Source organism: Arachis hypogaea, chromosome 4, assembly GCF_003086295.3.
Source record: "Arachis hypogaea cultivar Tifrunner chromosome 4, arahy.Tifrunner.gnm2.J5K5, whole genome shotgun sequence".
NCBI lineage: Eukaryota > Viridiplantae > Streptophyta > Magnoliopsida > Fabales > Fabaceae > Arachis > Arachis hypogaea.
The window spans coordinates 4,279,334-4,295,595 of record NC_092039.1 but is presented as its reverse complement, the minus strand read 5'-3'; the positions used below and the strand labels follow the sequence as shown (position 1 = coordinate 4,295,595).

Sequence of the window (16,262 nt, the reverse complement as noted above, 5' to 3'; positions counted from 1 at the left end):
AATTGAAACTAGTTCTAGTATTTTTGCCTACAAGTTTCTTCGAAGTAGGATGGAAATGAAGAGTACTGATATATGTGGCTGTCCATTCTGCCATCTGAGAAACCATAATCTTTTATTTTTTGGTTATTATACACTACGCACACACCCTTCACAGACACACACTATGGGTTCTTAAACTACATACAGATATGCCATCTATGCTAGGCTTCTGCTGTGAGAAACCATAATTTAATCATCAAACTCTGTTGTTATATTCTATACCCCTAGTAATATCCTTGATAAAATTGCTCTGTCCAAACTTTATCTAAGGTCATTTGTAGGCAATTTCCCCTAAGGAGCTAACAAATATGGTCAGCGAAAAGCAAAGTTGAGCAAAATATGTCAACCAAAATCTAAGTTGCAGACAAGCAGCCACGTTTGGTTGAATTTGAAGAAGGTGATTTTGTGTTGGTGAAGTTTCAACCTTATAGACAGCATTCAGTTGCTTTGAGAAAGCATAAAAAATTGGCAATGCGATATTTCGAGCCATTTAAGATTTGTCGTAAGTTTAGTGCCGTGGCTTATAAATTGGCACTGCATCCTCCAAGATTCATAATGTGTTTCACATATTAGTTTTAAAGAAGTTTAGGGGTGAGAAGGTTGACCATTATCTCCCCCTTCCTCTATGCACAACAGAGTTGGGTCCTTTATTGGAACCGCAAGAGATTCTAGGTACGAGAACAGTCATCAAAGATGGTAAAGAGATTCTTCAACTGCGGGTCAAGCTGATGATTTGCGCCATACTTATCCTGATTTCAACCTTGAGGACAAGGTTGTTGTTGATAAGCGGGGTAATGTAACGAATGGGAAAAAGTCAGAGCACGCTGAGGTTAACCAGGCTACCTATACAGAAAATAGTAATAACAATCATGCCTTAAAGCCACATATGTTGGAGGAGGAATTAGTTACAAGCCAAGGACAGATGGCAAGCATAGGGGTAAATCAAGGTCCAAGAAGAAGTGCAAGAATGAGAACTACTAATAGGTGGTTAGAGGAATACGTTCGTTAGCGTGATGTGGTCCTTGGGTGAAGAGCGGGGATTGTCTCTAATGCCGTTCCTTCACAATTTTTCTTCTCTTCTTTATTATACTGATTCTGTTCTTGTAATACATTGAGGCCTGAGTCCTCTATAGTGTGTTATACCTGCTACTGCTACTGGTATTCCCTTCAATAAAATTCATATTACACCCTTCCATTTAACTGATAAAATTTATTAAAGAAATATTTAATTTTTTTAAAAAGTATATGTTAACCTTTTTATATTTAGTAAAATTAAAATTTCATATACCCATATTTATTACTTTTAAAAGTTATAGATACTTTTAAAAATGTTATATTTTTTAAATTATTATATATCTTTTGTATTCTCTTTCTTTCATATTTTTTTATTTTTTATTTTTTTTTGGTTTATTACAGTATCTTCTAGTCTGATAGACCAATGATTAATTCGCCACAATAGTGAGTTTTATTTAAGAATTTATCATTGGCTAATGAATTATTATATATATAAGACGAAATTCGAACTCTAACACTTATTAAATAAATTAATAAACTAATTATTAGACTAAGGGTCTGTTTGGGAAACACCAAAAAGCTACTTTTTTTTATTTTTGACTTATAAAAAGTTACATTAATAGTGTTTGGTATAATTTTTTAGATAAACATTTAACTTTTTAAAAAGTTATTTAAGAGCTTTTCAAGAAGTTAAAAAATGTGATTTCTCCTATTTTCAAAAGCTATTTTATCACTCCTATTTAATGCACAACTTTTCAAGCAAGGATTTCTATAATAACTTTCTAAACACAAAATAACTTATTTAAATTTGTTATTAATAAAATTCCTTATATTTTAAACTCCTTTCTCAAAAGAACTTATTTAAAAAGTTTAACGAAACTGACCTAACTCAACTTACTTAGTGTTAACTTTTTTACTATTCCTTTTTAATTAGGACAAATCTTATTGGGCTGGACAGTCCCAGCGCTGGGCCCAAAAAACAGAAAACCAGATTTATTTTGCCATGGTATACTGTTATTGACACGCTTAGTGTAAATCCAAAGAAGTATATCTAGGCTAATTGGGTCTGCTAGACCCATTACACGTTGCAACTCAAAAGTAAAAACGTAAACGGAAAAAACTCAAGATAAAAACAAAATGAATGCAAAGGGGCCAGATTTGAATCATCATATTGAGTTTTTTTAAATGGATCTTTTCAATTTTTTTTTAATTTTTTCACTTAAAAAAATATATAATCTCTTACTAATATATAAAAAAATTTAAAAAAATATATAAAAAAATTAAAAGATTAGAGATTATATTTTATTTCTTTAATTAAAAAAATGAGAGAATTTTTTTTTGTGATTTCGATATTTTTTACAAATGACATATTTTAAAATGAAAAATGTTACTTTACTAATATTTTTTTATATATTTATCTTGAATTTGAGTTAATAATAGCTCATTTTTATTTTTTTATATTTTACATATTTAATAATTGAATAATATTACATGACTAAAAATTTATTATTTTTTTATCAATACTTAACTAACAAAATTATTTGTATAATAAATTTTAATAATATAAAAAAATATTAATCTAAAATATTAATTAATATACAATAGTATAATCTTTTCATATTCACCTAAAAGTCACGAATTCAAGTGTCACTCCTAACTTTAAAAAAAAATAATATTAAAAAATTATTAATTCTCCGATATTTCGCTTAATAATTAAAAGAATAATTACGAGGATAATAATACTCTCAATCATCACTCATATAACAATAGTCAGAGGCTATATATCCTATCATTATAAGATATAAGATATTTTCATTTTAGATTTATCCATGATGCTGTTACCTGCATTTAAATAACAACAACAAAATATTAGCTGACACTAAATCTTATAGTTTAATTTTATGAGTGTTCAAGACGATGATTTAACTAATAAATGGGATTTTGCTTCTCTCCAATGGATTCCTTCGCTATACATACACCTCGAGAAAAAGTTTCAACAAGTTAACCCAAAGAAGTTTGTTTTAATTAAATACTCTATTTTTCGGTGGACATATATTATCTATGTATGTATGTAGGTGGATGCAAAATGATGAAGATTTCGGCAAGGCATGCATGAAGGAATGAAAGAGAGTAGATAAAAATAAAATAAGAAGCTAAGAATGCATGGGAAATAAAGGTGATGAGAATGAAAAAGAATAACAAGGTTGAGGCTAAGGTTGATGGTATTTTTTAACTCACGAGGGCACGTAATTGTACGCAATATCATAAGCGTGAGACGCGTAATGTTTTATAACCCAAGGTATGTGTGCGTGTGTGTATCTTTTTTGTGCAAAAAATAATAATGTTACTACTAATGCCTAAAGAATACTTCACGAGAAAGCAACCTATGACATTTATTACCAAACCATATAACATTATTAACATACATACATAGTTCCTTGTCTTCTCAGGACTCTTCACTCGTGTATAAATAGCACACACTTTGATTCCTAGTCAACTATAGCTCATAAAGAAATTAAACAAGCTAAACCCTATATACAATTGACAATTCCCTTGATCCAAAAACATGTCTCACATAGCTGTTGAGAGGAACAGGAGAAAGCAGATGAATGAACATCTCAAAGTTTTGAGATCCTTAACTCCATCTTTCTATATTAAAAGGGTATTAACTCTTTTATTTATTTACTTATCATGCACTGCTATTATTATTTTTTGCTCAACCCTCTATATTTTTTTTATCTTTTCTTTTCTTTTAAGATTTGGCTTTTCTAGCATCTAAATGGTCTATGAGAAAATCAATCCTTTGAAATTATCCAAGTATTGAGATCATCAAATTTCTATTGTTTCTATGTTATATTTTAGAGTTAATTATCAAAATAGATCCTAAAAAAGTTTTGTGCTAACGAAAAAAATTCAGAAATACTATTTGTGCACCAAAATCAGCGACTAAAATTTGTCACAAATATATTTGTGTATAAATACATGTGTGGTTTAATTTAAGCATGTATTTTATAGTGGTGGCTGACTTTAGTGGCTGATTTTAGTATACACATAACATAACTCAAAAAAAATTATATCTAAAAGATAGAGTACTTTAAGAATTGTTTAGTAATAATTATATTTATTCATGATTAAACTATTTTAACAAATATTTTTTGAATTTTTGTTTAGCCATCTGTTATTAGTTTAAATAAAGATAAAAACTTAGATACAGTTAACTCAATGTAAAATTAAGAATTAATGAGAGTCATTAGATGACAATTTAGTCAAATTTGTTCAATTATTTAACAATTCTAAGCTATTAACTTCATATGAGATAAAATTATAACGCGTTAGTTATTTGTTTTCTTTGATGAATGATTTTAGGGAGATCAAGCGTCCATAATAGGGGGAGTTATAGAGTTCATCAAGGAGCTACACCAAGTGCTTCAAGCTTTGGAGTCCCAGAAAAGGAGAAAGAGCCTAAGCCCTAGCCCAGGCCCAAGCCCAAAAGCGCTGCAGCCGGCATTTCAGCAGAACGATAGCCCCACCGGAATGGGTGGTGGTTCCTTTAAGGAACTAGGAGCAAGTTGCAACTCTTCAGTTGCGGATGTGGAAGTTAAAATATCAGGTTCTAATGTGATCCTGAGAGTAATTTCCCACAGGATTCCGGGTCAAGTTGCAAAGATCATTGCTGTTTTGGAAGCACTTTCCTTTGAAGTTCTTCATCTCAACATCAGTAGCATGGAGGATACAGTTCTCTATCATTTTGTTGTTAAGGTATAAAAAATCCCTTCAATAATTCATAATCACTTTGCCTTTTATTTTGTTTAATTAGGTTAAGACATATATATATATAACAAATTAAAGTTGTACAAATAAATTACGTAAATACACCTTTCGTACAAATAAAATAGGTGAAAATTCACATACAATTGTCTTAATGTAAAATTATTAGTTGAAAATCGTTAAATAATTTAATATATTTGACTAAATTATTATTTAATTATTTTTAATTAGCAACTTTATAAATTTAATTTTTTAATATTGTAATTTTTAAATTTTAAATTTTAATAATTAAGGAAAAATAAGATGTTAGGTATATAGGATTAGTCCCTAATATCTCTATACTAAATACACTTAAAAATCATTGTTTGAACTAGGCGAATCCATGCATGGATATTCACTTATGGATTTACGTTTGATCGTCCAATTTAGGAAGCTTATTAATTAATTGACACATGCACATACATAAGCTGAATAATATATGACAAACGGAAAATTAAAGAAATGATACTTGGATCGATTTATTAACGGTTATGATCAATGTTGGTAATGGATGTCTTTCCCTTTTTATTTAAAAAACTATCAACTGCTCTTTTGATATGGAAATAATAATTCGATAAATGAATGAAAACAAGAGAAAACTTTGTTCCCGAAATACCTAAGAATTGGACTACTTAATTTGCTGAAAATGTTGATTAGTACTAACCTGTGTACATGTGCAGCATGAAATAACATGAATGTATGTATATTCCTGCTACCGAAGCTGTTGGTAGTTGGTAGTTAGAGTGAGTGTGACCTCTTACTAGGTAGTAGGTAGTAAAGTACGTGTCTACTTTACGTGTCATGCATATAATAACTAAACTACCTAATATTAATGCCAAAATTTTCATCGCCAAGTGAAAACTGAAAATAACATAATTTATTATTTTTTGTTAGTATTTTTAGTTATCAATCTATTTTTCTTAGTTTAACAATTTAACAATATATTTTTTGTCATATTTTTAAATATTACTGATTAATTATAGATTAAAAAATTTAAATTCTGCTGGTTTTCTAATTTTTAAAAAATAAAAATAAAAAAACTATTAATACTCTAAAAAATTTAATACAAACAACAAATAATACTATATATGAATAAATGACTTTGATTTGCAGTTAAAACAGATAATAACTTTACATTATATTTTAAGAGTAATGTTAGGGCCAGCAATTTTTGTGATTGTTAGCCATCAACTAGTCATCAATGATGATTTGATGGTATGAGATTGGTGTGAGATTTCATCCAATGACTCATATTCCTCTGCTGGTTACATGCTGGCCAAAATTCAATAAAACTGCTGGTCCCTAAACTTTTCTATATTTTAATTATTTATTATCTCACTTTTAAGATATAAACTTTTCTCATACTAATATGACATTAAATTGAATAATTATGTTAAAAAGTGTTAATATATAACTTTGGCATGATCCAATGCAGATAGGGCTGGAATGTGAACTGAGTCTGGAGGAACTAGCAATGGAAGTACAACAAAGCTTCTGCACAGAGGCTATTATCACCGTGCTCTGATAATCATGTAGCATTTCAACATAATATAGAGACTCAATTTCCAATCATTTGTCAAATAAAATATAACGGTGCATGAGAGAGACATGCACAAAAACCAAAACTTAGGGTTTTATGTTTGTCATAGACTTCATGACACTAGAAAATAGATCGATATGTTATCATACGCATGCAATCATCATGATTATTCATGCATCGTGCATGCTGTGTATGTGTGGTTTTTCGTCTCTGATCTGAATGATTCCTAACCACTTATTATTGTACTCATCAACATTTTATTTTATTGCCTTACATGAATGAATGATTCCATCTACTTTGTATCAACTACTATATATACTATAATTTTTATTCTAAAATCCCATTATTTACTTACAACTATATTAGATGTATATAAAAAATAAAATACATATAAAAAATGAGTTAAATGATATATATATATATATATATATATATATATATATATATATATATATATATATATATATATATAAATACATATTAATTAATTTAGTGGATGATTTTTAGTATATATTTAATATTTTTATATATTTTCAATATATATTTGTATGTCTATAGCGCAAGTCTCTTATTTTTATTTTTCCGTTTGATTTACTTCAATTTATTCCGTAAGAATTAATATATTACTTCGTTAAACTTAATTAGATCTTGCTTGTTACTTCACAAGTAATATAATAGGGTCATAGTTGTCAATTACATTCATTTGTACAATTTCTTTTACCTCTTTTCTTATTGATGGTGACTAGTGCCTAGGAAAAAATTTATCAAATGTGGATTTTTGGTTTCTTAGCTTCCAGTTATGTTATCAAATTCTGTTATAACCAAATCAACTAATTCAACCTATAACTTACAGGTTGGACTAATAATTGAATTCAGTGATTTCATATATATTTGATTTTTGGTTTGGTTTTAATAACTATACTTTAAGTGATTTAGGTGGGACAACACTCTTTAGAGAGATATGATTGGTAATTTGTCTATACTTCATAGCTTAACGTAGGACTGGTATATCAGATTCAATAATTGACAACACTCTTATGTAATGTTCCATTAGTATAAATACTGCTTATAGCAATGGTGTATTCAATTATATTCCTGTCACACATACAATAGTTCACTTCTCTCATTCTTTACGCTCTTTCTATCTCACCACATGCAACAAAAAAAAAAAGAAAAACAAAAAATATCTTTCAATGTCTTTTTTTTTTCTGTCTTTACAACACAACACACCCCCCGCACACAATATATGGATTATTTTTTTCCACTAATGAGATTTAAATTCCAATGTGATTGTTTAGCAGACATATGATATACCACTTGAACCAAATTTCCAACAACTGTAAGGTCTTCTCTTTTTTATAGTTTTTGGTCAAGGAAGGTCTTCTCTTGAACTGGGCCATTTCTCTCTCTTTTTTTTGGGTATGGCAGGATGGAATTGACCCAACTAAAAAATAACCCATACCCATGAATTCAAACAATAATGCAACTGAGATTTAGTTCAAGTGGTAAAATTATATACTTCTTAATATCCTGTATTTGGGTTTAAATCTTAACGAGTGTGTCATATTATAAAAATATACTCATAGAGAATATATTTTAAAGTACAAAAAATATGTATATTTTTTATTAATTTAACAAAAAATATTCATAGGTAAAAAAAAATCTTTCAATTATAGTAATTAAAATAGAAAGAATTAAAATACCAAATGAATCAAGAAGGACGGTTACAAAAATAAAAAGAATCCATTTTATAGAATTTAAAAATTTTTATTTAATTAAAAAATATTAATAATAATCTTTTTTTATTTTTTTGATATTATTATTTAATTTTTAGATATTAAAAATTATTAATATTTATGTTGGACTTAATTTTTATTTATATTAGACTAAATATTAAAAAAAATTTTTAAAAAATTAAATCATACTTAATAATTTATTATTATTAATTTTTTTAAAAAAAAGACAGAGACTGAACAGTATGTTCGTCCTAAGGCTCCGTTTGGTTAATGTCCATGTCCATCAGAGACATGGACACGGTGGTACGTGTATTTTGCTGAGACATAAAATTTTAAAAGACACGGGTACACACAGATGCACATTAAAGATATGTATTTAGTGTATCTCTCTCAAGCTGTGACACTAAGACAATCTATGAGACACTGATTTTTCCAATTCTATCCCTAATTATTTTTTAAAATTCCAACCATTATCCTTTATCTTTTAACACTTGAGTTGTTTTAGTTTGGAGATAAAATAGACTTTTGAATTAAATACATGTGTCTTGTGTATTATCACCAAACATGTTATAAAATTTGTGTATCTTTGTGTTCATGTGTATTTGTGTCTTTGTGTCTATGTCTCTATTTTTTTGAGACAACAACCAAACACTGCCTAGTGTTATAATACCTCTAAGATTGGGGTTGTTTAATCGTGTGTGGGGGGAGGGGGGTAACAAACAGTAACTCCTTCTCTCTCTTCACTCTTTCACGCGCCTAACCTATTGAAGAAGCAGGAAAACACAGATTCAACCAGAAGGAAACCATACTCAAATTCTCTAGTCTTGGGTTGGACCTCCAAACATAGTAGTTATTATTCTCACGGGCTTGTGATATCTTACTTTTTTTATTTGGGTCCAACGATATCATTCAATACAACGAAAAAAAATTGGGAGATGTTATTAAATAGCCCCTTCATATATTCTCAGAAATACAATGAAAATTTATAAAACAACGTTATGCTATTTATGATAACAATAATGTTATATGAATAACTTTTTTTTTCTGTACAACTAAGGGTTAAAAAGTTTTTATATTTGCACTGGTTAATGACTCAAGAATATATATTTTTTTTTCGGTTTACACAAGAATATATTTTTAATGTAAATATAAAAAATTTTTAGTAATGGGTGAGGGAGGAGAGTCCGGTAAGAGCAGGGGAGAAGGTCCGAGGGCAGCACACGGTGAGAATGAGCATTTCAAGGAGAATAACATGGGGAGGGTTGCGCCAGGTGCTATAGAGGATTCGCGTAAGGGTAGTCATAGTGGGATTCAGAGGATATCTTTTCGCGATAAGGTTATTGGTTCTTCACAAGCAGTGGGACAACGCAGAGTAGATGGGTTAGAATGGGACGCCTTAGCAATGGTAACGGAGAAGCAAGGTGACCCCAAGCCGCCAACAGTAACTTTCACTGACGAAACCAGGATTTCTCTTTCAGAGCCTTACAACGAAGCTATTGTGATTAAAGTTCTGGGAAAACACTTCAGTTATATGGCCTTGGTTCATAAAATAAAGGGGATATGGAGACTCAAGGGTAGCTACGAGATTCTCAACGTGGGTTTTGGTTATTTCCTAGTCAAGTTTGTTCGGAAGATTATTGTTGATGGCTATGAATATGATGTGGAGTACGAATGCCTGCAGTTGTTATGTGAGAAGTGCAATTGTTTCGGCCATACCGCAGTCACATGCAAGGGAGAGGCAGTAGATGTTAAGTCCGGGGATGAGACTCGCAGTGATGGGGCGGTGAGGAAGGCAACGGATCTGAGTGGCCAACGCTTAGGAAACCAAATGGAGAAAGATTTTGAATTTGGTAACAATCCCAATTTGTCCGCGTCAGTTACGGATTATGTGGAGAAAGATGAGGTTACATTGCATGGCAAGGAGGCTAAAAATGGGCACGTGATGGAGGAGGAAGGGTGGACTAAAGTGATAGCTAAGGGAAAAGAAAAAATGGTCTTTTCAAAAGTAGCCCAAAATGGTTCATTGGAAAAGAAGCACTTGGTTTCTACAAAGAAGATTGGGCTAAGTTCAGGTAACGGCCCAGTCATAAAGAAAGGAGAGAAGGCTTTGATGGGCCATGGGGCAAGTATTGGGTCTTCCAAGTTCAGGAAGCACCATGCTCCAACGCTTGGCAAAGGAAAAAATCAGGGTGCCAATCTCATACCCGCTGTAGCGACCTTCACTCCTATAATCAAGAACGGCCATAAGAGGCTGAGATCGGCATCTCTCCAAAGCTCGCCGGTGCCGCTGAGCAATGATGGCGGAGTGGGTCAGCAGCAACGGATTTCACCTTCTACGTCACCTAATGCGATGGAGAGTGCTCCAGAACAAGTGTTGGGAATGGAGAAGCAGGACTCTCAAAAAAATCCTGGCAGCCCGTCTACTTCTTCATAAAGGTCCTCGCCTGAGGTTGGTGCCTTTTTTGATAATTTAGTTTTATGGATAATATAGATATCAATTTTCTTTCCTGGAATATTAGAGGGGCTTCTAACAAATTGGCCCGAGTTCACTGCAAAGAGTTAGTTAGTAAATATCATCCAACTTTTTTTATTATTCTGGAAACTCATGTACCCTTTGAGCGTTTGAAATATTTCTGGAGCAAGCTTGGTTATCGGGATGTTGGTGTTGTAGAGGCAAGTGGTCATAGTGGAGGAATTTGGATTTTATGTTCTAATCCTTCAATATCAGTGAGAGTTTTAGATGCAGTTGATCAGTGTAGTAGCCTTGAGATTCAGATGGGTGCTTTTTCTAGTTTTTGTAGTGTTGTGTATGCTAATCCTCATGTTCATCGGCGTATGAGGTTGTGGAATGATTTGATCAGGGTTTCTAATATGATTCAAGGCCCTTGGATTGTGCTAGGTGATTTTAATGATATTCTGATGCAGAACGAGGTGAGAGGAGGTTCCTTTTATAATGCAAGATCGGAGAAGTTTGCTGAAACCTTGGCTGAATGTAATTTGTTTGATATGGGGGCTATTGGGAGAAATTTTACTTGGTTTCGAACGGTGAAAGGTGGGCTGCAGGTAGCAAAAAAATTGGATAGAGCGGCGATCAATCAAGAGTGGCGCCTTTTATTCCCGGAGGCATATAATGAGGTGTTAGCGCATCTTCGTTCTGATTGCCCCTTGCTCATTAGATGCAAGAAGGAGGGGACTGCTAAGAAAGGTAACCGTCCTTTTCGATTCCAGGCTGCTTGGTTAACCCACCCCCTCTTTCGGGATGTTGTTCATACAGCTTGGAGTAAAGGAGCCCCAGATGTTATTAAGAGTTTGCTTGAAGTCCAAAAGGATGCGCTTAATTTCAATAAAGAGATTTTTGGAAATTTGTTTGTTAAAAAGAAGGAGCTTAAAAGACAACTAAATGATATTCAAGTGTCTCTGGAAAGATGGGAAAACCCGGAGCAGCGGATTAAAGAGCAAGGTTTGCATGAGGAGCTGAACTCTATCCTCCTCCAAGAAGAGCTAATGTGGTACCAAAAATCTAGAGAAAAATGGATTAGATGTGGAGACCGAAATACTAAATTTTTTCATCTTCAAACGATAATCAGGCGAAAAAGGAACAAGATTCATGGATTGTTTCTTGAAGATGGCACTTGGTCTTCTGAGGCGACGATTTTGGAATCGGAAACAAACTCTTTCTTTCAAAAACTTTTCTCTACAAGGGAGGCAGTTAATTTGGATGCCATGGGGAAATTCCCTTGTCATTCTCTTAGTAGAGAGGCCTGCCAAAAGCTTGTTGAACTAGTAGCTCTCGAAGAGGTGAAAAGAGCTGTGTTCGGCATGAATTCTTTCAAGGCTCCGGGTCCAGATGGATTTCAAGCTCTCTTTTATAAAGAATTTTGGGAATCTCTTAGCAGTGATGTGTGGGGCTTAGTGAAGAAAGCCTTTGCAGGTGAGACCATCAGTGCGGCTGTGTTTGACACATTCATTGTTCTGATCCCCAAAGTTGAAGCTCCGTCTTACCTGAAAGATTTTTGTCCTATTAGTTTATGTAATGTGATTTACAAAATTATTACAAAAGTTCTTGTTAATAGGTTTCGTCCTTTCCTTTCTGAGATCATTGGACCGCTTCAGGGTGGTTTTATTCCAGGGAGAGGAACAACGGAGAATATAATAATTGCGCAAGAAATAATGCATTTCATGAGGAAAACCAAGTCGAAGAAGGGTTCTATGGCATTTAAGATTGATCTTGAAAAAGCCTATGACAGAGTAGACTGGAGATTCCTTGAAACTTCCTTGATCAAATTTGGTTTTTCTGTGGCTACTATTAATCTTATCATGGCTTGTGTGACTTCGTTCTCTTTGTCTATTCTGTGGAATGATAATAGGCTTCAAAGCTTTAAACCCATGAGGGGGCTGAGACAAGGGGATCCCATGTCCCCTTACCTTTTTGTGCTCTGTATGGAGAATCTTTCTTGTCTTATATCGCATAATGTCTCTCAAGGATTCTGGATCTCCGTATCTGTTTCTAGACATGGCCCAAAAATCTCTCACTTGATGTTTGCTGATGATCTCTTACTATTCTGTAAAGCAACAAAAACTCAGGTGACAGAGGTTATGAAGACACTGGATATGTTTACTCAAGCATCGGGACTGAAGGTGAATATCCATAAATCTAAGACTCAATGTTCCAAGAATGTTTCAGCGAGAAGAAAAGAGGTGCTTTCAGGGATCTCTAGTATCCGATTTTGTCAAGATCTGGGAAGATATTTGGGAGTTAATATTGGTCATGATAGGGCTTCTAGGAAGATGGCGCAGGAGGTCATTGACAAGATACAGAGAAAACTTGCTAGTTGGAAAGGGTGCTTGCTTAACAAGGCAGGCAGACTTTGTCTTGTGAATGCGGTGATGGCTTCTATTCCGGTTTATAATATGCAAGTTTCCCTTCTTCCGAAGTATGCGTGCGACAAGATTGATTCTTTGATGCGTTAGTTCTTATGGAAAGGTCAAGCGAATGGGAGAGGGTTGCCGTTGGTCAAGTGGGACATTGCTATAACTTCTAAGAAGGCAGGTGGCTTGGGTGTTAGAGATACTCTCTGTGCGAACATGGCTCTACTTGGCAAGTTGGTTTGGGATTGTCTAAATAATAAGAACAAGTTGTGGGTGCAGGTTCTAACTCACAAATACCTCCAGAATTCCAAGGACTTGGGCAGCAGTCATTGTCACAATGCCTCAACTACTTGGAGGAATATTCTAAAGGCTTATGATATCTTAAAAGAAGAATTTCGATGGAATGTGGGAAATATGCAACAATCGATTTGGTATGATGAGTGGAGTCCTCTTGGCAAACTTTGTGAGCTTACGTCTTATGTTCACATATCTGAAACAAATTTTTCTCTTGTTGATTTGTGGAGTAATGGTACTTGGGAGGGGGATAAGCTTGTAACGCCAATTTCTCATGAGGTCAAACAATTTCTTCACAGTTTTGGGCCTCTTTTAATGTCAGAATCGGAGCCCGGATGGATTTGGTGGCCCGCATCACTAAAAGCCTATAGCTCTCGAGAAGGTTATCGTTGGCTCCTGACAAAGAAAGTGAATTCGATCGAAAATAGCAACTGTGGGTAGATTTGGCGCCTTAATTTGCCAGAGAAGATAAAGATGATGATGTGGTTGGGTCTACAAAATGCGCTTCCGACAAATGCCTTCCGGTTCAAGCGTCATTTAACTGATTCGGACAGATGTTCGAGATGCAATGCAGATCTAAAAACAATGGAGCATTGTCTTAGGGATTGTGAGAAATCAAGATGCATTTGGCAAATGTTGGATCCTTTGCTTATTGATTCATTTGAAGGTACTTCCTTGGAATTTTGGATTCGAAAGGTCATGCCGGGCAATGAGGCAATTGTAGGGGTGGATCTTTGGTGGGTGTGGAGGCATCGTTGCAATGATATTTTCAATAATGGAGATCAGTGGTCAAACTATAAGGTTGTTGCTATGGCTCGGATTACTGCTAATGATTTAAGAAAGTCTGCCAGTACCAAGTGTATAACTTTCAAGGATCGAAGGAGGTGGAAACCTCCAACAGGTGACACTTTTAAAGTTAATTGTGATGCGAGTCTGTTTTCTGATTGGAACCTAGCAGGAATTGGTTGTGTTATTAGAGATTCTAATGGGCGTTGGATTTCGGGTTGTTCTAGTAGCTATCCTCCAGGGCCTATCGTTATATGTGAGCTTTTTGTTGTTTGAAGGGGTTTGATTTTAGTTTGGGATTATGGCTTGAGAGATATTGTGTGCGAAACAGATTCTCTTGACATTTTGCACATTTTAAAAAATCCGGCAAATGGGCTAAATTGTGATGTGGTTGATATTCTTCAGAAGATACAGGAGCTTCTATCAAAACCTTGGGTTGTGGATTTTGAATGGATTACCCGTGATGCTAACGCTGTGGCAGATTGGCTGGCGAGATATGCGGTCAAGACCAATCCAACTCATGTTATTTGGTCGGAACCTTGTAATGAACTTCAGCATCTTATGCTTGTTGATTTAGGATAATCTCTTTTTTTCCTTTGTTTCTTTTTGTTTAGTCAAAAAAAAAAAGTAAAAAATTGTTAGTCCCTACTTATACTTAAGTTTGAGACACATTAACACTTTAATCTTTATCTTGTAATATGCTTACCATATATCTATTACTCTGTTATTATTAACACACCTTATATGCGAGACAGCTGTATAGAGGATAATTATAATACTCAATAAAACATGAAAAATATTACACGGTTAAATTATCCAAACATATGAATATGAATCTATATATATAACAGATCAAATATTTAAATTGTACCGAAGAAATTTTAGATTGATTATTTTAGGTTTTAAAAAAATTTATTATTCAAAAATTCTTAAAAAAAATTTTTGTTAGATAAGTTGATTCTTGCATTACTTTAAATAAAATTTTTAACATGTGTATTGGATAAATAAATTTTTAGTTTAAAAAAAATTCAAATCCAACAAAATAAAGACAATTAAATAGTACATTCAAAATGACAACAAATATAAGGTGAAAAGGCATGTTGTTTTTACAAAAAATTAATAATTTTTTATTATTGAATAATAATTTAATTAAACATGTTAAATTATTAATTAAAAAATATAACGCTCTAAAAATTTTGAATATTTAAACTCTAAATTTTAAATTTTAAATTTTAAATCATAAATTTTAAACGCTAAATTTCTGAAATCTAATTTCTAAATTATAAAATTTAAATTTTAAATTTTAAATATAAATCATTGATATTAATATATAATATTAAAATTTATTTAGTTAATAGAAAATGCAATATTTTTTAAGAAAAATATTTAAAAATAAATTTAAATTATTTAATAATTTTTAATTATAAAATTTATATAAAAATAACTATAAGCAAGTTTCACGAAAGTATAATGTGGCCGGTGCAATAATTTTTTTGGATATTTCCAAAATAAGAAATAAAATAAAGAAGGAAAAACCGAAAAAGGCAATATGGATTGATTTAAAAGGGATTTGAATATTTGGAATAAAAAAAAGTAAAAAACAAAAAAGAAAGAGAAAGGTGGAAGAATTTGTCGGTGGAAGAGAGGGACCGTACAGAGTGGGGCCCACAGGTAGAGAATAAGGATGAGAGGAGCACGTGGGACTTACGTGGCATCGGCTAACTGACAATAACTGTGACTATGTCCTTTCCTATTTTCTTCTCTCCTCCACTTCCGTGTTGCTCTCTCTCTCTCTCACTAAATTTAATATTTTTCTATTTTTGTTTTACAAGGTTACTAAATAAATAAATAATAAATAAATTTCTGATTTTTTATTTAACAAATAAATTCTCAATTAATTAAAAATATAAAAAAAATTAATTTTTAAAATATAAAACATCTAAATTTTTAAAATAATTAATTTTAATATATAAATAAAATTTTGTATATACATTGTGTAGGTTAGCTAGGTATCTTCTGATTCTTCTCCCTCTGTATGTGAGTGTGCACCGATAATGTAACCAATAAAATGATGAATTATTGAATTGCATCTCCTCGGCTCTCAGCACCTCTCTTCCGTTGTTAACTTTTAACCTTTTTGAACCCAATGATAAATTTGAACGTAACCTTAAATTATT

The 16,262-nt window shown here is 32.4% G+C and overlaps 1 protein-coding gene across 1 annotated transcript; it reads left to right on the top strand.

Annotated features, from left to right (window-relative positions):
- Positions 1 to 3,568: 3,568 nt before the first annotated feature.
- On the top strand, positions 3,569 to 6,530 carry LOC112794160 (transcription factor MUTE). Its single transcript, XM_025836281.3, has 3 exons — positions 3,569 to 3,715; positions 4,420 to 4,812; positions 6,296 to 6,530. The coding sequence occupies exons 1-3, from the start codon at positions 3,620 to 3,622 to the stop codon at positions 6,383 to 6,385; spliced, it is 579 nt and encodes a 192-aa protein (XP_025692066.1). The 5' UTR covers positions 3,569 to 3,619; the 3' UTR covers positions 6,386 to 6,530.
- Positions 6,531 to 16,262: the final 9,732 nt, after the last annotated feature.

Coding starts and splice junctions, on each gene's coding strand:
- LOC112794160 (XM_025836281.3), top strand. CDS start 3,620: ATGTCTCACATAGCTGTTGAGAGGAACAGGAGAAAGCAGATGAATGAA. Junction 3,716..4,419: donor CATCTTTCTATATTAAAAGG/GTATTAACTCTT, acceptor GAATGATTTTAG/GGAGATCAAGCGTCCATAAT. Junction 4,813..6,295: donor TCTATCATTTTGTTGTTAAG/GTATAAAAAATC, acceptor GATCCAATGCAG/ATAGGGCTGGAATGTGAACT.